The 24,788-nt window shown below is 44.3% G+C and overlaps 1 protein-coding gene across 1 annotated transcript in view; it reads left to right on the plus strand.

The window, feature by feature from the left end:
- Positions 1 to 14,632: 14,632 nt before the first annotated feature.
- Positions 14,633 to 24,788, plus strand: part of sf3b3 (splicing factor 3b, subunit 3) — a 28,597-nt gene continuing 18,441 nt past the window's right edge. The window contains exons 1-12 of the mRNA XM_080539440.1: positions 14,633 to 14,708; positions 17,040 to 17,155; positions 17,807 to 17,962; positions 18,122 to 18,292; positions 18,667 to 18,839; positions 20,595 to 20,736; positions 21,186 to 21,298; positions 21,871 to 22,008; positions 22,240 to 22,343; positions 22,453 to 22,618; positions 23,370 to 23,465; positions 24,152 to 24,224. Of these exons, the coding sequence (XP_080395566.1) occupies positions 17,086 to 17,155; positions 17,807 to 17,962; positions 18,122 to 18,292; positions 18,667 to 18,839; positions 20,595 to 20,736; positions 21,186 to 21,298; positions 21,871 to 22,008; positions 22,240 to 22,343; positions 22,453 to 22,618; positions 23,370 to 23,465; positions 24,152 to 24,224 (1,402 nt within the window). The 5' untranslated portion in view covers positions 14,633 to 14,708; positions 17,040 to 17,085. The remainder of the gene's footprint in view (positions 14,709 to 17,039; positions 17,156 to 17,806; positions 17,963 to 18,121; positions 18,293 to 18,666; positions 18,840 to 20,594; positions 20,737 to 21,185; positions 21,299 to 21,870; positions 22,009 to 22,239; positions 22,344 to 22,452; positions 22,619 to 23,369; positions 23,466 to 24,151; positions 24,225 to 24,788) is intronic.

Genomic DNA, 24,788 nt, shown 5'->3' on the forward strand with positions numbered 1-24,788 from the left:
GACGCACAGAAAGACAGACAGACACAGACACACAGACACACAGGCACACACACAGACAGACAGAGTCAGAGAGACAGACACACAGACAGACACACAGACTGACAGACAGACACAGACTGACAGACAGACAGACACAGACACACAGACACACACACAGACAGACAGACAGACAGACAGACAAACACACAGACAGACAGACAGAGTCAGAGAGACAGACACACAGACAGACAGACACACATACAGACAGACACACAGACAGACAGACAGACACAGACACACAGACACACAGGCACACACACAGACAGACAGAGTCAGAGAGACAGACACACAGACAGACAGAGAGAGACAGAGTCAGAGAGACAGACACACAGACAGACAGAGACAGAGTCAGAGAGACAGACACACAGACAGACAGAGAGAGGCTGTTTAAAGGTCAAACACCCTACTGTCACTATCATATTCCCCTCCTCCCCTCTGTCTCTCTCACTCCCTCTCTCTTTATCCTCCTCTCTCTCTCTTTATCCTCCTCTCCCCTCTCTCTCTCCTCTCCCTCTCTCTTTATCCTCCTCTACCTCTCTCTCTTTTTATCTCCTCTCCTCTCTCTCTCTTTATCCTCCACTCTCTCTCTCTCTCTCTCTCTTTATCCTCCACTCTCTCTCACTCCTCTCACTCTCTCTCTATCCTCCTGTCACCCCCCCCTCGTTTCTCCCTCCTCCTCCCTGACCTCCCCCCTCCCACCCCTTCCCCCCTCCCACCCCTTCCCCCCTCCCTCTCCTTCCCCCCATGTCCATCTCTCTATCGATTCACTCAGACACTTTCTGTCCCTCTCTCCTATATCTCCATCACACCATTCCTCAAATCAGCAAGACGGAACCCTTTCTCTCTCTCTCTCTCTCCCTCTCTCTCTGCCTCTCTCAGGGACAATACCATCATACACACACGCACACAAATCTCTCTTTTCCAAACTAATTTGTGTGTGTGTGTCTGTGTGTCTGTGTGTGTGTGTGTGTGTGTCACCATCTCTGTGAGCTCATGTGATTGCTGTATCTCTGCAGAGTGCTTCCCATCTGTTAACACACACACACACACACACATAGATTCCCTCATACATAGTCATGTTTACGAATATGACCTCTGAGTCCTTTAGGGTCCCTCCCTCCCTCCCCCCTCCCTCCCTGCCCCCCTCCCTCCTCCCTCCCTCCTTCCCTCCCTCCCTCCCTGCCTCTCTCCCTCCCTCCCTCCCTCTCCCCCTCCCTTGTCCCTCCCTCCCTCCTCTACTCTAAACCACGGTCCTCTAGTCTAAACCCTCCTGGTCCTCTATTCTAAACCATGGTCCTCTAAACCTCCTCTCTCTCTCTCTTTTTATCCTCCTCTCCCTCTCTCTCTCTTTATCCTCCACTCTCTATCCTCTTCTCCCTCTCCTCTCCCTCTCTCTCTTCATCCTCCTCTCCCTCTCTCTCTCTCTCTTTATCTCCTCTCACTCCCTCTCTCTTTATCCTCCTCTTTCCCCTCTCTCTCCTCTCCCCCGCCTACCTCTCTCTCTCCTCTCATTCCCTCTCTCTCTATCTTCCTCTCTCTCTATCCTCCTGTCACACCCCCTCCCTACTCCCTCCCCCTGCCTGGTCCTCTAGTGTCCAGTTAAAGCCTAGCTTGCTACCATGGTCCTCTACACTAAATCCCGGTCCTCTAGTGTCTAGTTAAAGCCTAGCTTGCTACCATGGCGACGGAGGTTTGACAACATGGCATCGCGTGGCCGTGCCCCTCTGTGCAGTAACCTATTTTAGGCTGGGGGGGGTGGGGGGGGGGGATGCTCATGGAAGTAACCTACATACAACTCTCACCGGACGTTCTCTGACAGGCTAGCCTTCCCTGCCTCCCTCCCTCCCTCGTCCCTCCTCTCTCACTCCCTCCCTTGTCCCCCCCTCCCTCTCTCCCTCCCTCCCTTCCTCCCTCCGTCCCTCTCTCCCCTCCTCCCTCCCTCAGGCCTAAGCAGTGTGTCAGGCAACTTTCTACAGAACTTTCTCCTCTGAAGTAAGGTGTATAGGACTCCTCTAGTTTAGAGAAAGTGGTATAGGGCTTCTATAAAGAAGTGTGTTAACCTAGTTAGAACTAACCTAACCTAGTTAGAACTAACCTAGCCTAGTTAGAACTAAACTAACCTAGTTAGAACTAACCTAGCCTAGTTAGAACTAAACTAACCTAGTTAGAACTAACCTAGCCTAGTTAGAACTAACCTAACCTAGTTAGAACTAAACTAACCTAGTTAGAACTAAACTAACCTAGTTAGAACTAACCTAACCTAGTTAGCACTAACCTAGTTAGAACTAACCTAACCTAGTTAGAACTAACCTAACCTAGCTAGAACTAACCTAGCCTAGTTAGCACTAACCTAGTTAGAACTAACCTAACCTAGTTAGAACTAACCTAACCTAGTTAGAACTAACCTAACCTAGTTAGCACTAACCTAGTTAGAACTAACCTAACCTAGTTAGAACTAACCTAGCCTAGTTAGCACTAACCTAGTTAGAACTAACCTAACCTAGTTAGAACTAACCTAACCTAGTTAGAACTAACCTAGCCTAGTTAGAACTAACCTAGTTAGAACTAACCTAGTTAGAACTAACCTAACCTAGTTAGAACTAACCTAACCTAACCTAACCTAGTTAGAACTAACCTAACCTAGTTAGAACTAACCTAGTTAGAACTAACCTAACCTAGTTAGAACTAACCTAGTTAGAACTAACCTAACCTAGTTAGAACTAACCTAACCTAGTTAGAACTAACCTAGCCTAGTTAGAACTAACCTAGTTAGAACTAACCTAGCCTAGTTAGAACTAACCTAACCTAGTTAGAACTAACCTAGTTAGAACTAACCTAGCCTAACCTAGTTAGAACTAACCTAGCCTAGTTAGAACTAACCTAGCCTAGTTAGAACTAAACTAACCTAGTTAGAACTAACCTAACCTAGTTAGAACTAACCTAACCTAGTTAGAACTAACCTAGTTAGAACTAACCTAGTTAGAACTTAACTAACCTAGTTAGAACTAACCTAGCCTAGTTAGAACTAACCTAGCCTAGTTAGAACTAACCTAACCTAGTTAGAACTAACCTAGCCTAGTTAGAACTAACCTAACCTAGTTAGAACTAACCTAGCCTAGTTAGAACTAACCTAACCTAGTTAGAACTAACCTAGTTAGAACTAACCTAGCATAACCTAGTTAGAACTAACCTAACCTAGTTAGAACTAACCTAGCCTAACCTAGTTAGAACTAACCTAACCTAGTTAGAACTAACCTAACCTAGTTAGAACTAAACTAACCTAGTTAGAACTAACCTAACCTAGTTAGAACTAACCTAGCCTAGTTAGAACTAACCTAGTTAGAACTAACCTAGCCTAGTTAGAACTAACCTAGTTAGAACTAACCTAGCCTAGTTAGAACTAACCTAACCTAGTTAGAACTAACCTAGTTAGAACTAACCTAGCCTAGTTAGAACTAACCTAGCCTAGTTAGAACTAACCTAACCTAGTTAGAACTAACCTAACCTAGTTAGAACTAACCTAGCCTAGTTAGAACTAACCTAGTTAGAACTAACCTAGCCTGACCTAGTTAGAACTAACCTAGCCTAGTTAGAACTAACCTAGCCTAGTTAGAACTAACCTAACCTAGTTAGAACTAACCTAACCTAGTTAGAACTAACCTAACCTAACCTAGTTAGAACTAACCTAACCTAGTTAGAACTAACCTAACCTAACCAAGTTAGAACTAACCTAACCTAGTTAGAACTAACCTAGTTAGAACTAACCTAACCTAGTTAGAACTAACCTAGTTAGAACTAACCTAACCGAGTTAGAACTAACCTAGCCTAGTTAGAACTAACCTAATCTAGTTAGAACTAAACTAACCTAGTTAGAACTAACCTAGCCTAGTTAGAACTAACCTAGTTAGAACTAACCTAGCCTAGTTAGAACTAACCTAGCCTAGTTAGAACTAACCTAACCTAGTTAGAACTAAACTAACCTAGTTAGAACTAACCTAGCCTAGTTAGAACTAACCTAACCTAGTTAGAACTAACCTAGCCTAGTTAGAACCAACCTAACCTAGTTAGAACTAACCTAGCCTAGTTAGAACTAACCTAGCCTAGTTAGAACAAACCTAACCTAGTTAGAACTAAACTAACCTAGTTAGAACTAACCTAACCTAGTTAGAACTAACCTAGTTAGAACTAACCTAACCTAGTTAGAACTAACCTAACCTAGTTAGAACTAACCTAGTCTAGTTAGAACTAACCTAGCCTAGTTAGAACTAACCTAACCTAGTTAGAACTAACCTAGCCTAGTTAGAACTAAACTAACCTAGTTAGAACTAACCTAGTTAGAACTAACCTAGTTAGAACTAACCTAACCTAGTTAGAACTAACCTAACCTAGTTAGAACTAACCTAGCCTAGTTAGAACTAACCTAACCTAGTTAGAACTAACATAGCCTAGTTAGAACTAACCTAGCCTAGTTAGAACTAACCTAACCTAGTTAGAACTAACCTAGCCTAGTTAGAACTAACCTAGCCTAGTTAGAACTAACCTAACCTAGTTAGAACTCAACTAACCTAGTTAGAACTAACCTAACCTAGTTAGAACTAACCTAGTTAGAACTAACCTAACCTAGTTAGAACTAACCTAGTTAGAACTAACCTAACCTAGTTAGAACTAACCTAGCCTAGTTAGAACTAACCTAGCCTAGTTAGAACTAACCTAACCTAGTTAGAACTAACCTAGCCTAGTTAGAACTAACCTAACCTAGTTAGAACTAACCTAGTTAGAACTAACCTAACCTAGTTAGAACTAACCTAGTTAGAACTAACCTAACCTAGTTAGAACTAACCTAGCCTAGTTAGAACTAACCTAGCCTAGTTAGAACTAACCTAACCTAGTTAGAACTAACCTAGCCTAGTTAGAACTAACCTAGTTAGAACTAACCTAACCTAGTTAGAACTAACCTAACCTAGTTAGAACTAACCTAGTCTAGTTAGAACTAACCTAGCCTAGTTAGAACTAACCTAACCTAGTTAGAACTAACCTAGCCTAGTTAGAACTAAACTAACCTAGTTAGAACTAACCTAGTTAGAACTAACCTAGTTAGAACTAACCTAACCTAGTTAGAACTAACCTAACCTAGTTAGAACTAACCTAGCCTAGTTAGAACTAACCTAGCCTAGTTAGAACTAACCTAACCTAGTTAGAACTAACCTAGCCTAGTTAGAACTAACCTAGCCTAGTTAGAACTAACCTAACCTAGTTAGAACTAACCTAGCCTAGTTAGAACTAACCTAGCCTAGTTAGAACTAACCTAGCCTAGTTAGAACTAACCTAACCTAGTTAGAACTCAACTAACCTAGTTAGAACTAACCTAACCTAGTTAGAACTAACCTAGTTAGAACTAACCTAACCTAGTTAGAACTAACCTAGTTAGAACTAACCTAGTTAGAACTAACCTAACCTAGTTAGAACTAACCTAGCCTAGTTAGAACTAACCTAGCCTAGTTAGAACTAACCTAACCTAGTTAGAACTAACCTAGCCTAGTTAGAACTAACCTAGCCTAGTTAGAACTAACCTAACCTAGTTAGAACTAACCTAGCCTAGTTAGAACTAACCTAGCCTAGTTAGAACTAACCTAGCCTAGTTAGAACTAACCTAACCTAGTTAGAACTAACCTAAACTAGTTAGAACTAACCTAACCTAGTTAGAACTAACCTAGTTAGAACTAACCTAACCTAGTTAGAACTAACCTAGTTAGAACTAACCTAACCTAGTTAGAACTAACCTAGTTAGAACTAACCTAACCTAGTTAGAACTAACCTAGTTAGAACTAACCTAACCTAGTTAGAACTAACCTAACCTAGTTAGAACTCAACTAACCTAGTTAGAACTAAACTAACCTAGTTAGAACTAACCTAGTTAGAACTAACCTAGCCTAGTTAGAACTAACCTAACCTAGTTAGAACTAACCTAGCCTAGTTAGAACTAACCTAGCCTAGTTAGAACTAACCTAACCTAGTTAGAACTAACCTAGCCTAGTTAGAACTAACCTAGCCTAGTTAGAACTAACCTAGCCTAGTTAGAACTAACCTAACCTAGTTAGAACTAACCTAAACTAGTTAGAACTAACCTAACCTAGTTAGAACTAACCTAGTTAGAACTAACCTAACCTAGTTAGAACTAACCTAGTTAGAACTAACCTAACCTAGTTAGAACTAACCTAGTTAGAACTAACCTAACCTAGTTAGAACTAACCTAACCTAGTTAGAACTCAACTAACCTAGTTAGAACTAAACTAACCTAGTTAGAACTAACCTAGTTAGAACTAACCTAGCCTAGTTAGAACTAACCTAGCCTAGTTAGAACTAACCTAACCTAGTTAGAACTAACCTAGCCTAGTTAGAACTAACCAAACTAATTTTACCACAGGGCCGTCCAGGCCCTGAACACAGCAAAGACCTAGGTTCTGGGCCCTGGACAGTCTGGACGGATTGATGGTAGCTGCTGGACTGACAAAATCAGGTGTAGTGCTGAGGCACAAACATGTACATTTCAAGCCTGCAAACTGCGACACTTTAAATAAATGTGAAATAACACTATTGTGCAATATGACAACCCAAGTTTTTTTTTTTTTTCCTTTCCTAACACCAGGGGAGCCACCCCTCCTAAATTTCGTTGTTTGGTACCTGTACTGTAGCAATGACAATAAAGACCATTCATTCATTCATTCATTCATTAGAACTAACCTAGTTAGAACTAACCTAACCTAGTTAGAACTAACCTAGCCTAGCCCACATAAACACACCAACATACGCACCCATCTGTGGGACACACACACTCACACACACACACACACACACACACACACTCACTCACTCACACACACACACACACACACACACACTCACACACACACACACACACACACTCACACTCACACACACACACACACACTCACACACACACACACACACACACACACTCACACACACACACACACACACACACACACACACACACACACACTCACTCACTCACTCACACACTCACTCACACACACTCACTCTCTCCCACACACACACACACACACACACACTCACACACACACACACACACACACACACACACACACACACACACACACACACACACACACACACCTCCCTCCGTCGCCTCTCCTTCACGGTTCGGCCGTATCTTAGCAACGCCGGCAAATCGATAGGGGGAGAACGGGACCGTTTAAACTGCGAGATGAGATCAACACGGAGAAGAAACGACCCCTCGTTCAACCGGGGGGGCTTGCGATGTCACACGCCGTGCGGGCCTATAGTTCATCACGCCGTGGTGTCGTCTGCTGCACATGGACATGCATGTATGCATATTAAAGAGTGTTTTCTTAAAGCCTTACCTCGTATAAATGTTGTTATTTCGGCAGCTTCATAAACTCCACTGTCCTCACGCTCCTCTTCAGAAAGACGCTCCGGTTTCTCTCGTCTCGTCCGTCTAACGGTACTTACGGCTTGCCGTAGTCCAATCACGTCCTCGGGAGCACACAAAAAAAAGATATAAAATTAAATAAATCACCACCCCGACCCATGTCGTTTTTTGTTTAATCTGTGTGACGGATCCAGATGTGATGACGGCTGCAATCTGGTGCTGCTCGAGAGACGCCGAAACGCTAAATGAAATGTCTGATTAAATTATTAAACGCAGCTCAGCTTAGTTCCTATAATAAAGCCAGATGTCCAGCTTTAGACAGGCCGGCCAGTGTCTCCCACACCGCCGACGGCTGTATGGTGGCAGCCCCAGAAAACACAGAGACCCCCGTCGCCGCATTCCCGATTCGCACTGGAGGGTCGATGGGAGATGTAGTCCTGTGTGGAGATGTAGTCCTGTAATAATAATAATAATAATAATAATAATAATAATAATAATAATAATAATAATAATAACTTTTATTTGTATAGCACTTTTCCTGCAAACGTTGCAGCTCAAAGTGCTTTAATCATTATATAATCATAATTTCAATATTTTGTCATTTAAAGGCAATATTAAAAAGATGGGTTTTTAGTCTTGACTTGAAAATATTTGCTGAGGTTGCAACCTAATGTAAACTGGCAGTGCATTCCACAATTTGGGTGCATAAAATGAGAATGCAGCCTCACCAAATCTCTTCTTTTGTACATACAGAAAACCAGCGTCAGAAGACCTGAGAGCTCTATTGGGCTGATGCTAGCAAAAGGTCTTTCAGATATTCTGGTGCTGTGCCAGTGAGAGCTTTATAAACAAGCAGAAGGATCTTGAAATCTATTCTGAACTTAACAGGAAGCCAGTGTAGAGTCTCTAAAATAGGAGTTATATGAGCTCTTCTGCTTGTTTTGGTTAAAACTCTCGCTGCTGCATTTTGGAATAATTGCAGCTGGCCAATAGCTTTCTTCAATAGTCCAAACGGGTAATAACAAAACTTTTGCAATATTCCGTAGATGATAAAAAGCATTTCTAGTGATAGATTTGATATGAGGCTCAAAGCTTAAGTCAGAATCTATAATCACACCTAGATTCTTAGCTTCATGTTTGCAGTTTGAAAGCAAGGTTCCCATGGTATTCGACAATTTGTCTTTTTGTGGTTTTGGTCCAATGACAAGAATCTCAGTTTTGTCCTGATTTAGTTGTAGAAAATGTTTGGACATCCAAAGTTTTATATCTCGGAGCCAATTCTCCAGCGAGCTGAGTGCATGTGAATTATTAGGCAATACAGACATCAGCATAACTATGAAGATTTACACCATGTTTTCTGATGAATCCACCTAATGGGATCATGTACTTGATCATGACCCCTGAGGGACCCCACATGTGATGTCAACATTATCAGAAACAGAGTCTCCCAGAACAACAGAGAAATGCCTACCAGCTAGATAATATTTAAACCACTCTAATACAAGTCCTGAGAGACCAACACAGTTTTCTAAATGATGTATTAAAATACTGTGATCTACTGTATCAAAAGCAGCACTCAACTCTAACAAGACAAGAACTGATACACCACCAGCATCTATGATAAGTCTGAGATCATTTACAACCTTTACTAATGCAGTCTCAGTATTGTGGTTAGAACGAAAACCAGTTTGAGTAAAATGTTTTTGCTAAGAAAATCAGTAAGTTGTCTGAAAATCACTTTCTCAAGGATTTTACTTAGAAAAGAAAGGTTAGATATTGGTCTGAAATTTCAGAGAACAGAATTATCTTGCTCTCCTTTCTTAAGTAGTGGTTTCATAATGGCAGACTTTAGGGGAGTGGGAAAGATGCCAGTTGATAGAGAGCAGTTCACAATTTCTAATACATAGTTAGTTAAACAGTTCAAAAGACTTTTGAAGAACCATGTTGGGATTGGATCGAGGACTTCCGGACTTGAGGACTTCATTTGTGAAACAACAGTTTTTAAAGTATGGGGGTTGATGAGCTCAAATTAATCCATGATAGAAGGCATACTTAATTCATCTGGGAGTACCAAATTATATTTTGAATTCTCAAATTATATTTCTGATCTTATAATGGAAATCTTTTCTTGAAAGAAGGTAGCAAATCGATTACATTTAAGTCGCAACCACTGAAGGGTTAATCAGACTATCAATGGTTGAAAAAAGCACTTTGGGGTTACCTTTGTTTTCAGAAATGATATCAGAGAAATAGGTTTGTCTAGCCAACTTCATTGCCCTATTATATGTAAAGATCTCTTTCTAAAAAATGTCAAGGTGTATATGTAGTTTAGACTTTCTCCATTTGCGCTTTGCTTTATGGCAGTTTCTTTTCAATTGGCAAAGTTCTTAATTTTTCCATGGTGCTTTGCATTTAGATTTTTTCTGGAGCTATAATATCATGGGTAGCTCTCAATTTGTTGTTGAAGCTCTCTACTAAGTTATCTATCAAGAGTATTTTGCAAGATGAAGAGAGTGAATTCATAAGGCTCATGAACTTTGCAGATGAATTTAAACATCGCTTTTTGACAATGCGGTCCACATTCTTCTGTTTCATATTTAGCGTTACCTTAAAGAAAATTCAGTAATGATCTGATACAGTAATGTCTAGAACAGAGGGCACAGAAATAGTCAATCCTTTTGAAATAACTAGATCTAGTTTGCGGCCTTTGTTATGAGTAGATAGATAGATAGATAGATAGACTTTATTTGTCATTGTTACAGTACAGGTACCAAACAACGAAATTTAGGAGGGGAGGCTCCCCTGGTGTTTAAGAAAGGAAAAAGAAACACATTTTGGAAAAAGCATAGATGCATAAAATCACAAGAAGATAAAGAGCTGGTTTACATCAATAGAGGCTATGTACACAATCCACTGTACTATACTGCACAGATAGTCAACTAGGGTTGTCATATTGCACAAGAAAGTATTTTTTCACATTTTTTAAAAGTGTCACAGTTTGCAGGCTTGAAAATGTACATGTTTGTGCCTCAGCACTAGCTGCCATTACAATCCGTCCGGACTTGTCCTGGGCCCAGAACTTAGGCCTTTTCTGTGTTCAGGGCCTTGACGGCCCTGTGGTAGAAGCAGTTCTTCAGTCTGTTTGTCTTAGCGGCCGGGGTCCTGTACCTCCTGTTCGAGGGCAGCTTGACAAAGTGTTCGTGCCCAGGGTGGGTCGGGTCCTTGGAGATCTTGGAGGCCCTCCTGAGACAGCGTGTTTCGTACAGCTTCTCCAGAGAGGGGAGGGTGGCGCCGGTGATCCCCTGTGCTGTTCTCACGACTCTCTGTAGATCGTTTCTCTCCGCTGCCGTGCAGCTGTGGTACCAGTTGGAGATGCCGAAGGTGAGGATGCTCTCCACTGCGCCGTGGTAGAAGGCCACCAGCATCTCCTGCTTGCTGTGTTGTTTCTTGAGGCATCTCAGGGTGTATAGCCGCTGTTCACAATTTAGAGTAGGCTGTGTAATATGCTGAGTAAAATCTAGTGAAGATAATAGATTAATAAAATCTCTAGATTTGGATTATTTATCTATATGAAAATTCAAATCACCAACCAAGAGAGACTTATCATAGTCAGTTGATATGACAGACAAAAGATCAGAAAATTCTTGTAGAAATACTGGGGGTTCTGGTGGGCGATATATCACTACAATGAGGAGTATCATTTCTATGTAGTGAAGCTAGATGTTCAAAAGTGGAGAAATCTCCAAGACTCATTTGTTTGCAATTAAAACTGTCACTACACTTGCTAATCCACCTCCTTTTTTGTTTTTTTCTAGTAACTTGGGAAAATACATACATACACTACCGTTCAAAAGTTTGGGGTCACTTAGAAATGTCCTTATTTTTGAAAGAAAAGCACTGTTTTTTTCAATGAAGATAACATTAAATTAATCAGAAATAAACTCTATATATTGTTAATGTGGAAAATGACTATTCTAGCTGTAAACATCTGGTTTTTAATGGAATATCTACATAGGTGTATAGAGGCCCATTTCCATCAACCGTCACTCCAGTGTTCTAATGGTATATTGTGTTTGCTAATCGCGTTAGAAAGCTAATGGATAGCCCCGCGGTGGCGCAGCGGTCTAAGCATCAGTCTCTGGTGCAAGCTGCCCACTGGGGACTGGGATCGAAACCCGGTCTCGCCAGACCCGGATATGGCCGGGGCCCACGGGGAGCAGCATATTGGACGGCCGCTCCCGAGGGTGGTATAGGCTGTTTCCGGATAAGGATCCGTCGCGCAACACCGCCCCCGTCTGGTGCCGGAATAACAGTGTTGGGCTCGAGGGGCCGGTAGCTAGTCTATCGGCTCTCTCATCTGGGCTGCCGGCCACGGGGTGCGCGTGCGGCCGATCCTACGCAATAGGCGACAGGGGATAATTGGACACTAGGTTGGGTATAATTGGATACTAAATTGGGTGAAAAAGGGATAATAAAAAAAAAAAAAAGCTAATGGATGATTAGAAAAACCTTGAAAACCCTTGTGCAATTACGTTAGCACAGCTGAAAACGGTTTCGCTGGTTAGAGAAGCTATACAAATGGCCTTTCTTTGAGCTAGTTGAGTATCTGGAGCATCACATTTGTGGGTTCGATTATACTCTCAAAAAGGCCAGAAAAAGAGAACTTTCATACGAAACTCGACAGTCTATTCTTGTTCTTAGAAATGAAGGCTATTCCATGTGAGAAATTGCCAAGAAACTGAACATTTCCTACAACGGTGTGTACTACTCCCTTCAGAGAACAGCACAAACAGGCTCTAACCAGAGTAGAAAGAGAAGTGGGAGGCCCCGGTGCACAACTGAGCAAGAAGACAAGTACATTAGAGTCTCTAGTTTGAGAAATAGACGCCTCACAGGTCCTGAACTGGCAGCTTCATTAAATGGTACCCGCAAAACGCCAGTGTCAACGTCTACAGTGAAGAGGCGACTCCGGGATGCTGGCCTTCTAGGCAGAGTGGCAAAGAAAAAGCTCATCTGAGACTGGCCAATAAAAGGAAAAGATGAATATGGGCAAAAGAACAAAGACATTGGACAGAGGAAGATTGGAAAAAAGTGTTATGGACAGACAAATCGAAGTTTGAGGTGTTTGGATCACACAGAAGAACATTTGTGAGATGCAGAACAAGTGAAAAGATGCTGGAAGAGTGCCTGACGCCATCTGTCAAGCGTGGTGGAGGTAATGTGATGGTCTGGGGCTGCTTTGGTGCTGTTAACATGGGAGATTTGTACAAGGTAAAAGGGATTTTGAATAAGGAAGGCTATCACTCAATTTTGCAACGCCATGCCATACCCTGTGGACAGCGCTTGATTGGAGCCAATTTCCTCCTACAACTGGACAATGACCCAAAGCACACCTCCAAATTATGCAAGAACTGTTTAGGGAAGAAGCAGGCAGCTGGTATTCTGTCTGAAATGGAGTGGCCAGCGCAGTCACCAGATCTCAACCCCATTGAGCTGTTGTGGGAGCAGCTTGACCGTATGGTACGCAAGAAGTGCCCATCAAGCCAATCCAACTTGTGGGAGGTGCTTCAGGAAGCGTGGGGTGAAATTTCTTCAGATTACCTCAACAAATGAACAGCTAGAATGCCAAAGGTCTGCAATGCTGTAATTGCTGCAAAAGGAGCATTCTTTGACGAAAGCAAAGTTTGAAGGACAAAATTATTATTTCAAATAAAAATCATTATTTCTAACCTTGTCAATGTCTTGACTATATTTTCTATTCATTTTGCAACTCATTTGATAAATAAAAGTGTGAGTTTTCATGGAAAACACGAAATTGTCTGGGTGACCCCAAACTTTTGAACGGTAGTGTATCTTGGGGGAGAAGCTTCTATAAGAGAAACAACTCCATCAGAACCAAGCCATGTTTCTGTTAGACACATAAAATCAAGCATATTATCGACAATTAGATCATTGATTATATATGTTTTTGATTATAGTGATCTTATATTATAAAGTGCAAAGTTGGATTGTCCAGAGTCCATGTTGGTTCTGAGAGAGTCAGGCCTAGTCATAGAGCCATACCATGGGAATGGGATGTAAGCCATCATGCTTGAAAAACCCTGGTCTCTCCCAGAATAAATCAAAATTATTAATGAAAAGGTAGTCCTGTATGTAGGGAGATGTAGTCCTGTATTTATGGAGATGTACTCCTGTATGGAGATGTTCATCCAGTCCATTCATCTAACAGAGAATCACCAGTTCGTTGCTGCGAACGCGATGGGCTTTTAGGGAATTGTAGTTCCAGGCTATTTAGGGAATTGTAGTTCGACCATGTCGCCCACGCACAAATGGCTGGCGTTGGCGCTTGAATGTGTTTCTGATGTGATTAGGGTCGTTATAATAAAGTACAGTTGCTGTGCAGGGTAATTCGTCGCTGGGCCTAATAGACAGCCTGTCTAAACCAAATTAAGTTAAGTCAGAAGATCAATGGTACTAGCGCTCATAGCACCAACTATGTCTCCCCCTACTGGATTAACTCGTCAATAGTAATCTTTTTAATATTGCCTTTAAATGATTTTTTTGTTTTATTTTCTAAATGTATCTTTTAATGTTAGTTGATGAATCTATATATTTGTATGTGTTGTATATATTTGTATATGTATTTAGTTAACCCTAACGCTTAAATCTTATAGTAATTCTTATATTATTTAGTTATTTTTTTTATCTTTGTTCTATGCCCCTTGGATTGTATGGTTTATTCTTGTTTCATTATGTCGTTATTGCTATTGTGTGTTTTATTGATTACTATTGTTCTATTATTGTTTTCATGCTGTGTGGATGTGTTAAAGCAATTTGAGCTGCAACGTTTGCAGGAAAAGTGCTATACAAGTAAAGATTATTATTATAAGTATTATAATTATTGCAATTCTTCTTCTTAATATTCTTCTCATTCTTCTTCTTCTCATTATTATTATTATTATATTATTATTATAATCAATAACAGTTGCCGCGTGAATCCTCCCAACAGGCACATCGTAGACCACCTCAGGAGGGTGATGACGTCGGTTGGAGGCGCCGAAGGACCCACGATCGTGGGTCCTTCGGCGCCTCCAGAATACGTCACCGCCCTCCTGAGGTGGCCTACGAGGTGCCTATCGAGAGTAAAAACGTTTTCGTGACGAATAGTCCAGACCTGGGATGTGTAGATGAACTACTTCATCCGTCTGAAATCACGAGCATCCTAATCTCTACACTGGTAAAAACATCTTCCTATTATATCTACACACGCTAACATAGCAGACGGCACCTATATCCTCAAAACATGTCTATCATATGTGTTCATATCGAGGGTTTCAGGCTAGGGAGAGAGAGAGTGCTGTCTTTGTATGAATGAACCTCAGCCGGCTAGTATAGACCTGTGATGCTAGTTCACTAACTAACTAACTAGCTGCAGAAACGAGGTGGACATTGTTGCGTGTTACTAAGAGTATATAGTAGTATAAGTATAGATCTGATGTTGTGTGTTTACTAAGTCAGTCAGTGTGGCCCGTGCCTGGCTGCATAAGACGCGGGAGGTGTAGTCAACATCTCAATGTTGTTAGCTTAGCTGGCTAGCCCACAAGTTGTGTTTTAGTGGTGCATATTTATTTATTCTTACCATTTTGTTTACTATATTTAACTTTTATTCAACCAGGAATAAAAACTCATTGAGATTAAAACGTATCTTTTACCAGAGAAGACAGGCAACAGCACAACTACAGGGTTACACACATGAAACAGTTTAAAATAAAGACACGGACAAATTACAGAAACATCATCATTCAAAACATTTTGCAGCCATATGTGCTTGAGTCCGTGTCACTTGAGAGCGTTTTAAAAGCAGCCAGAGAGACCAGCTCCCGAGGGTTCACACAGAGAGACCAGCTCCTGAAGGTTCACACAGAGAGACCAGCTCCTGGAGGTTCACACAGAGAGACCAGCTCCTGAAGGTTCACACAGAGAGACCAGCTCCTGAAGGTTCACACAGAGAGACCAGCTCCTGGAGGTTCACACAGAGAGACCAGCTCCTGGAGGTTCACACAGAGACCAGCTCCTGAAGGTTCAGGTAGAGAGACCAGCTCCTGAAGGTTCACACAGAGAGACCAGCTCCTGAGGGTTCACACAGAGAGACCAGCTCCTGAAGGTTCAGGTAGAGAGACCAGCTCCTGAGGGTTCACACAGAGAGACCAGCTCCTGAAGGTTCAGGCAGAGAGACCCGCTCCTGAAGGTTCACACAGAGAGACCAGCTCCTGAAGGTTCAGGTAGAGAGACCAGCTCCTGAAGGTTCACACAGAGAGACCAGCTCCTGAGGGTTCACACAGAGAGACCAGCTCCTGAGGGTTCACACAGAGAGACCAGCTCCTGAAGGTTCACACAGAGAGACCAGCTCCTGAAGGTTCACACAGAGAGACCAGCTCCTGAAGGTTCACACAGAGAGACCAGCTCCTGAAGGTTCACACAGAGAGACCAGCTCCTGAGGGTTCACACAGAGAGACCAGCTCCTGGAGGTTCACACAGAGAGACCAGCTCCTGGAGGTTCACACAGAGAGACCAGCTCCTGGAGGTTCACACAGAGAGACCAGCTCCTGGAGGTTCACACAGAGAGACCAGCTCCTGAAGGTTCACACAGAGAGACCAGCTCCTGAAGGTTCACACAGAGAGACCAGCTCCTGGAGGTTCACACAGAGAGACCAGCTCCTGAGGGTTCACACAGAGAGACCAGCTCCTGGAGGTTCACACAGAGAGACCAGCTCCTGGAGGTTCACACAGAGAGAGACCAGCTCCTGGAGGTTCACACAGAGAGACCAGCTCCTGGAGGTTCACACAGAGAGACCAGCTCCTGGAGGTTCACACAGAGAGAGACCAGCTCCTGGAGGTTCACACAGAGAGACCAGCTCCTGAGGGTTCACACAGAGAGACCAGCTCCTGGAGGTTCACACAGAGAGACCAGCTCCTGGAGGTTCAGGCAGAGAGACCAGCTCCTGAAGGTTCACACAGAGAGACCAGCTCCTGGAGGTTCACACAGAGAGACCAGCTCCTGGAGGTTCACACAGAGAGACCAGCTCCTGAAGGTTCAGGCAGAGAGACCAGCTCCTGGAGGTTCACACAGAGAGACCAGCTCCTGAAGCAGAACACCTTGTTGTGAGACCTGGTAGCTCGGTGCTAGATACAGGTCTAGATACAAGTCTTTGTTGTTGTGATCCCTGGCAGCTGGTTGCTAGATGGATGCAGCACCCAACAGTGTTTGCAGCAGGTTAATGTGGACCATGTTTGGGTGAAGACAGTTGGACTGTAGTTTCATATCTGGGAGCTACGAGCTGCTGTTTACTGTTGGGTCCACTAGCATCTTATCTTCTATCATCTCATCTTCTGTCATCTAGGCCTACTAGAACTAACCAGCTCACCTTGACCTACTAGAACTAACCAACTCACCTTGACTCTTTAAGCTATCAGATTGTAAAAACTGTTCTCTCTCTCCCCCCCACCTTCCCCTCTCTCCCTCACTTTCCCCTCTCCCCTCTTTCCCTTCCCCACCCCTCCCCCCCAGGTGTTGTGGTGACCTGTACCTGAAGGTCCTAGAAGCAGCCGCCACCATGTTCCTGTACAACCTCACCCTGCAGAGAGCCACCGGCATCACCCACGCCATCCATGGCAACTTCTCAGGTAACCGTGACTACCGACGCCTCCTGTGTTCTTATGGACGGTCTTACATGAGGGTGCGTTCGTAAATACGCTCTGGGAAATCTGCTCTAGTTTTAAACGTCACAGAGCGCTCTGTTAATTCGCTCAGTTAATTTACGAACGTGTCAGGTTAAAAGTCTTTACAGTCTTTAACTGTAAACATGGAGGACATGTAAACTGTAGCAAACATGGCGTCTGAGTGCTCCCAGAGCACAGTGCTCTGGATGTTCCAACGGGGATGTGCTCTGAGAGCCCCGGGAGTGTCAGAACAACCAGAGAGACTCTCAGAGTTTAGCCTAGAGGTTAGAGAGGTCGGCTAGCAATCAGAAGGTCGCTGGTTCGATCTCCGCCTCAGGAGGGTGCTGCATGTGAGCTGGTGACTGGAGGGTTGCTGGCGTCATATCTAAGGTATCCTACCACTGCTGTTGTGCCCCATCATTTCCGTTCTAAAACTATCAAGGATAGCACAACAAAGCAAAACTGCTTATTTCCATTGTGGTCCTTGTTGGAAAGGGGTGAGGGGGGGGTGTGTAGGTATGTATTAGGTATTCAGGGCAGCATGACAAATCAGCACAACATCCTAATGGTAATCAACTGTAAACAACATGATCACGTCCTCTTCTGACCCCTTAGGAACCAAGACTCAGGAGATCGTTGTTTCCCGGGGGAAGATCCTTGAGCTGCTGCGGCCTGACGCCAACACAGGGAAGGTCCACACGCTGCTCACCATGGAGGTGTTCGGCATCATACGCTCCCTCATGGCCTTCAGACTGACCGGGGGGACCAAAGGTGTGTGTGTGTGTGTGTGTGTCTGTGTGTGTGTGTGTGTGTGTGTGTGTCTGTGTGTAGACTACATCGTTGTGTGTGTGTGTGTGTGTGTGTGTGTGTCTCTCTCTCTCTCCAGACTACATTGTGGTGGGCAGTAACAGTGTGTGTGTGTCTCTCCAGACTACATCGTGGTGGGCAGTGACTCCGGGCGTATCGTGATCCTGGAGTACCACGCCTCCAAGAACATGTTTGAGAAGATCCACCAGGAGACCTTCGGAAAGAGCGGCTGCAGACGCATCGTACCGGGCCAGTTCCTGGCTGTGGACCCCAAGGGGCGCGCCGTCATGATAGGTAGGTGGGGGGTGATGATAGGGATATAGAGGCTCTTATAGAGGCTCTTATAGAGGCTCTTATAGATGGTGTTAGCGTTATAGATGGTGTTGGGGATATGGAGGGTGTTATAGATGGTGTTAGGGTTATAGATGGTTTTAGTGTTATAGATGGAGTTAGGGTTATAAAAGGTGTTATACAGGGTGTTATAGATGGTGTTAGGGTTATACAGGATGTTATAGATGGTGTTAGGGTTATACAGGATGTTATAGATGGAGTTAGGGTTATAGAAGGTGTTATACAGGGTGTTATACAGGGTGTTCGGGTTATAGAGGGTGTTATACAGGGTGTTCGGGTTATAGAGGGTGTTATAGATGTGGTATATCTCTATGCAGGTGCCATAGAGAAGCAGAAGCTGGTGTACATCCTGAACAGGGACGCGGCGGCCCGCCTCACCATCTCCTCCCCCCTGGAGGCCCACAAGGCCAACACCCTGGTCTACCACGTGGTGGGCGTCGACGTCGGCTTTGAGAACCCCATGTTCGCCTGTCTGGAGATGGACTATGAGGTGAGATGGGGTGGGGGGGGTGGATGGATGGATGTTCAATTTTAACCAAAACAAGCAGAAGAGCTCATATAACTCCTATTTTGGAGACTCTACACTGGCTTCCTGTTAAGTTCAGAATAGATTTCAAGATCCTTCTGCTTGTTTATAAAGCTCTCACGGGCACAGCACCAGAATATCTGAAAGACCTTTTGCTAGCATATCAGCCCAATAGAGCTCTCAGGTCTTCTGACGCTGGTTTTCTGTATGTACAAAAGAAGTGATTTGGTGAGGCTGCATTCTCATTTTATGCACCCAGATTGTGGAATACACTGCCAGTTTACATTAGGGATGCAACCTCAGCACATATGTTCAAGTCAAGACTAAAAACCCATCTTTTTAATATTGCCTTTAAATGACTAAATAATTACATGATGATTATATAATGATTAAAGCACTTTGAGCTGCAACGTTTGCAGGAAAAGTGCTATACAAATAAAGTTTGTTTTATTATTATTATTATTATTATTATAGTGACAAATGTGAATTAGGGATGTCCCGATCCCATGTTTTCACTACCGATACCGATACCTGGGCTTCAGGTATCTGCGATACCGATATCAATCCGATATTTGTATTTATTGTTTTACTCCTGAATAATAACAAATACGGTACTTCCCCAGTATAGTCCACAACAACAGTTGGCTATTAAAGACTGCCAGCCTTTATTCAAGCAACAAAACAGTACTCTGCAGTACTCAGTGACCAACTGGTTTAAAGTTAAAACTATTTAAACAGCAGCATTCAGCATTGTAGAAAAAAAAGAGTTACTGTCTGATTTCTAGTTTTAGTGCCTTCATGTTTTTATTCTATTTATCTTCTCTTACAAATGGCAAATCAATTATAGCACCCTTTTTAAAAGTGTAGCCTAGTCTAGTGACGCTGCTGGTGAGACCAAAAACCAGTCGCAGAATCAAAGGGGTGTCAACAATATCTTCGTTTTTTTCATAACAGGCAACTTGAAATTTTAAAGTACCACTCGATATAATATACAACAGTTTAACGATCACTAAATAGTTATAATCTGTGGGTTGGATTCACTGTTGCCAGAGGCTACCGGTAAGTGATACCTGGCTTGTAAACATTCTTTAGTTTTAGAACGAAACGTTAGCAGCTAGCTGTTAGCAGCGTTTTTAGCAGTCACCATTCTTGAGCAAAACATTGATACAAACAAACATTCAAATACTCGTGTCGTCTTGAATTTTTTTCCGATTTCAATGTATGACGCATCATTTGAAAGCTTACCATCTGTAGTTTAAGACTGTGTAAACAACCGAAAAAATACGTAAGCAAATGGTTTATGATTTCACCAGCTAGCATCATGACATTGTCAGACTCATTACACACAGGTAGCTACTAGCCAACTCTCATGCTCGTGACCACTGACTACTACTGTTGTCATCACGTGAGTGACACGCCGGATCGCGAGCCCCAGATCGCTGCCTATTTTTTTTCTGGTGCGATCTGCGATCCAGCATTCAGGACCAATATCGCGGCGATATCAATATCGGATCGGGACATCCCTAATGTGAATGTGTGTATGTATGTGTGTGTGTGTTGTGATGAAGTGAGTCTGGAGAAAGACTGCCAGGTGTGAGAGAGACGATAGTCCTGGTTTCATGTTAAACCAGCTTCAGTCTCTATCTCTGAAGGTCTCTGACCACCACTGGACGATATCTATCCCTCCCTCCCTCCCTCCATCCCCCCTCCCCCCTCCAGGAGGCAGACGCTGACCCTACAGGGGAGGCAGCGGCCAACACCCAGCAGACGCTGACCTTCTACGAGCTGGACCTGGGCCTGAACCACGTGGTCCGCAAGTACAGCGAGGCCCTGGAGGAGCATGGGAACTTCCTCATCACAGGTAACACACACACACACACACACACACACACACACACACACACACACAGGTAACACACACACACATACAGGTAACACACACACAGGTCACACACACACACACACAGGTAACACACACACACACACACACACATACACATACATACAGGTAACACACACACACACACACACACACACACACACACATACACACACACAAATACAGGTAACACACACACATACACATAACTTCCTCATCACAGGTACGTCCATCTCTGTGGTGCATTATGGGAGGAACATGCAGATGTTTTCTGTAAATATCGGCCAATAATATCGCTGCTCATGTATCTGTTGGGCTCTAATTGTAACCCCCCCCTGTTCCTCTCCCCTCTTCTCCCTCTCTCCTCCCCTCCTCTCCCTCTCTCCTCCCCTCCTCTCCCTCCCCCTCCCTCCCTCCCCTCCTCCCTGTAGTCCCTGGGGGGTCAGACGGGCCCAGCGGGGTGCTGATCTGCTCAGAGAACTACATCACCTACAAGAACTTTGGAGACCAGCCAGACATCCGCTGTCCCATCCCCCGACGCAGGGTGAGACTCCTCTGTTCATCCCTTCTTCCTCTCCTTTACCCATCCCTCCTTCCTCTCGTTTACCCATCCCTTCTTCCTCTCCTTTTCACCCTTTCTTTCTTTCATTCACCCTTTCTTTCTTTCATTCATCCTTTCTTTCTTTCATTCACCCTTTCTTTCATTCATTCACCCTTTCTTTCATTCATTCATTCATTCACCCTTTCTTTCATTCATTCATTCATTCACCCTTTCTTTCATTCATTCATTCATTCACCCTTTCTTTCATTCATTCACCCTTTCTTTCTTTCATTCATTCATCCTTTCATTCATTCATCCTTTCTTTCTTTCATTCACCCTTTCTTTCTTTCATCCTTTCTTTCTTTCATTCACCCTTTCTTTCTTTCATTCATCCTTTCTTTCTTTCATCCTTTCTTTCTTTCATTCACCCTTTCTTTCTTTCATTCATCCTTTCTTTCATTCATCCTTTCTTTCTCCCCTCCTCCCCCCTGCTCCTCTCTCCATCCTCCACTCCTCCCCTCCCCTCCTCTCTTCCCCTTCCCCTCCTCACCTCCTCTCCTCCTCCTCTTCTTCAGAATGACCTGGATGACCCAGAGCGAGGGATGATCTTCGTCTGCTCTGCCACCCACAAGACCAAGTCCATGTTCTTCTTCCTCGCCCAGACGGAGCAGGGAGACATCTTCAAGGTCACCCTGGAGACGGACGAGGAGATGGTGAGGAGGAGGGGGGTGAGGGGGGGAGAGGGCCCAGACGGAGCAGGGAGACTTCTTCAAGGTTACCTGGTCAGCCGTGTTCACACATACACCGTACCAGGTAAATTCCATGGAATCTACTGGGAAGGCTCGTATGTGTGAAAGGGGTTATAAACAGCCCATCTGAACCTGTGTGTCTGTGTCTGTCTGTGTGTATGTGTATATGTGTGTGTGTGTGTGTGTGTGTCCTAGGTGACGGAGATCAGGATGAAGTACTTTGACACCATCCCCGTGGCAACGGCCATGTGTGTCCTGAAGACTGGCTTCCTGTTTGTCTCCTCAGAGTTTGGAAACCAGTAAGTTGTTACTTCTTGGCAGTCCTCACCCTCCCAGTACACACACTGGGATTGTTGCTGATTGATTGTGTGTGTGTGTGTGTGTGTGTGTGTGTGTGTGTGTGTGTAGTTACCTGTACCAGATCGCCCACCTGGGTGATGATGACGAGGAGCCAGAGTTCTCGTCTGCGATGCCATTGGAGGAGGGAGACACGTTCTTCTTCCAGCCCCGCCCCCTCAAGAACCTGGTCCTGGTCGACGAATCAGAGAACCTCTCACCTATCATGAGCTGTCAGGTAGGAGGGGGGGGGGGGACCTCTAACCTATCATGATGTCAGCTAGGAGGGGGGGGAGTTGGAGGGGCAGGGAGGGAGGAAGGAGGGAGGGAGAGAACCTCTCACCTATCATGAGCTGTCAGGTAGGAGGGGGGAGGAGGAGGGAGGGAGGGAGAGAACCTCACCTCACCTATCATGAGCTGTCAGGTAGGAGGGAGGAGGAGGAGGGAGAGAGGGAGAGAACCTCACCTATCATGAGCTGTCAGGTAGGAGGGGGGGGGGGGAGGAGGGGGTGGGGAGGGGGGAACCTCTCACCTATCATGAGCTGTCAGATAGGAGGGGGGAGGAGGAGGGAGAGAGGGAGAGAACCTCACCTATCATGAGCTGTCAGGTAGGAGGGAGGAGGAGGAGGGAGGGAGGGAGAGAACCTCACCTATCATGAGCTGTCAGGTAGGAGGGGGGAGGAGGAGGGAGGGAGGGAGAGAACCTCACCTATCATGAGCTGTCAGGTAGGAGGGGGGGGGAGGAGGAGGAGGGGGGGGAGGGAGGGAGGAGGGGGTGGGGAGGGGGGTACCTCTCTCCTATCAGGAGCTGTCAGGTAGGAGGGTGGAGGGAGGGAACCTCTCACCGATCATGAGCTGTCAGGTATACACCTCACTGCATACACACACACACACACACACACACACACACTCACACACACACACCTGTCAGAAGTGATGTCACATCCCCTCCTCAACCTAACAGCGTGTGCTTCGTCCTGATTGGACAGATTGCTGACCTGGCCAATGAGGACACTCCTCAGCTGTATGTGGCGTGTGGGCGGGGCCCCAAGTCTACGCTCCGGGTCCTCCGCCACGGTCTGGAGGTACGTCTCACACACACACACACACACACACACACTCACACACACACACACACACACTCACTCACTCACTCCCCCAGATGAGGCCTTGTTACACTGCAGCTTAGTAGGGATGCACCCAAATTATAATTCTTGGCCGAAGCCGAATTTAAGGAAACATTTGGCCGAATACCAAATGCGTACCGGCAGTTTTTCTTTTATTTTTGCATAAATTAAACAAATGTTGCTTTTTATTCATGGTTTTCAAAGATTTTTTTTTTGAAAACTTTTATTGATCACTTTTTTAATTGAATATTCCAGCAGACATTAGCTATACCAACAAAGCACAATAACTGAAAATGAATAAATAAATAATAACAGCATTGCACTGTTTGATCGCGTCATCAAAAAACGTCTACTCAGGGTTTTTCCTGGTCACAAAACGAGGTGTTATGACAGAGAAAGTTTGTTAGTCCTTAATGACAGTAGTACCATGTCAGTCCAAAACCTGTTGTTGACTGTCAACTTTTCAGTGATTGAAAACCCTGATACACTTCAAAACAGATTTTTGCATCTCTATCTATCTCCCTCCCTCCCTCTCTCTCTCTCTCTCTCTTTCTTCCTCTCTCTCTCTTTCTTTCTCACTCTCACACGGTCTCTGTCTCTGTCTCTCTCTCTCTCTCCCTCCCTCCCTCCCTCCCTCCCTCTAGGTGTCAGAGATGGCTGTGTCAGAGTTGCCTGGTAACCCCAATGCTGTCTGGACAGTAAGAAGACACATAGAAGGTACTGCCACACACACACACACGCACTCTAAAGAAAGGTGCCTCGAACCATTTAATCAAATCCAAAAGTGAGTTTCCATCACAGTCATGTGACTGTGTGACCAGCAGAGCGAGCCTGCTGATTGGCCAGGACGTCTGGTGCACTCCTCCAATAGGAGGTGGTTTTAGACGATGATAAACATTTAGTCACATGGTCCATTCCGTGGAGGTATACTCTAGGCTTGTCCAGCTACCAGAAGAATAGGAGAGAAGAAGGTTCAACCTTTGTTATTGCACAAAGAGTACAACCAGATGTATTTATGCTCTAGGCCAGGGGTCAGAGCCATAGAAGGACCCTGGAGCAATTAGGGGTTCAGTGTCTTGCTCAAGGACACTTCGACATGTGCCCAGTCGGGGTTCGAACTGACTCGTACAGACTTTGTAAAAAGGAGGGAGGGAAAAGCATATTTAGTGATTTAGTGACAAGCCAGGAGTTTGTGTGCAGCAGTGTGCCTCAGAAAGGGGGCGGGGCCACTGTGTTTTAATGAACACTAATTTATTATGTTTTAGTCATGTTATGGTTTAG

Source organism: Nansenia antarctica (genome assembly GCF_963989245.1).
Source record: "Nansenia antarctica genome assembly, chromosome: 9".
NCBI lineage: Eukaryota > Metazoa > Chordata > Actinopteri > Argentiniformes > Microstomatidae > Nansenia > Nansenia antarctica.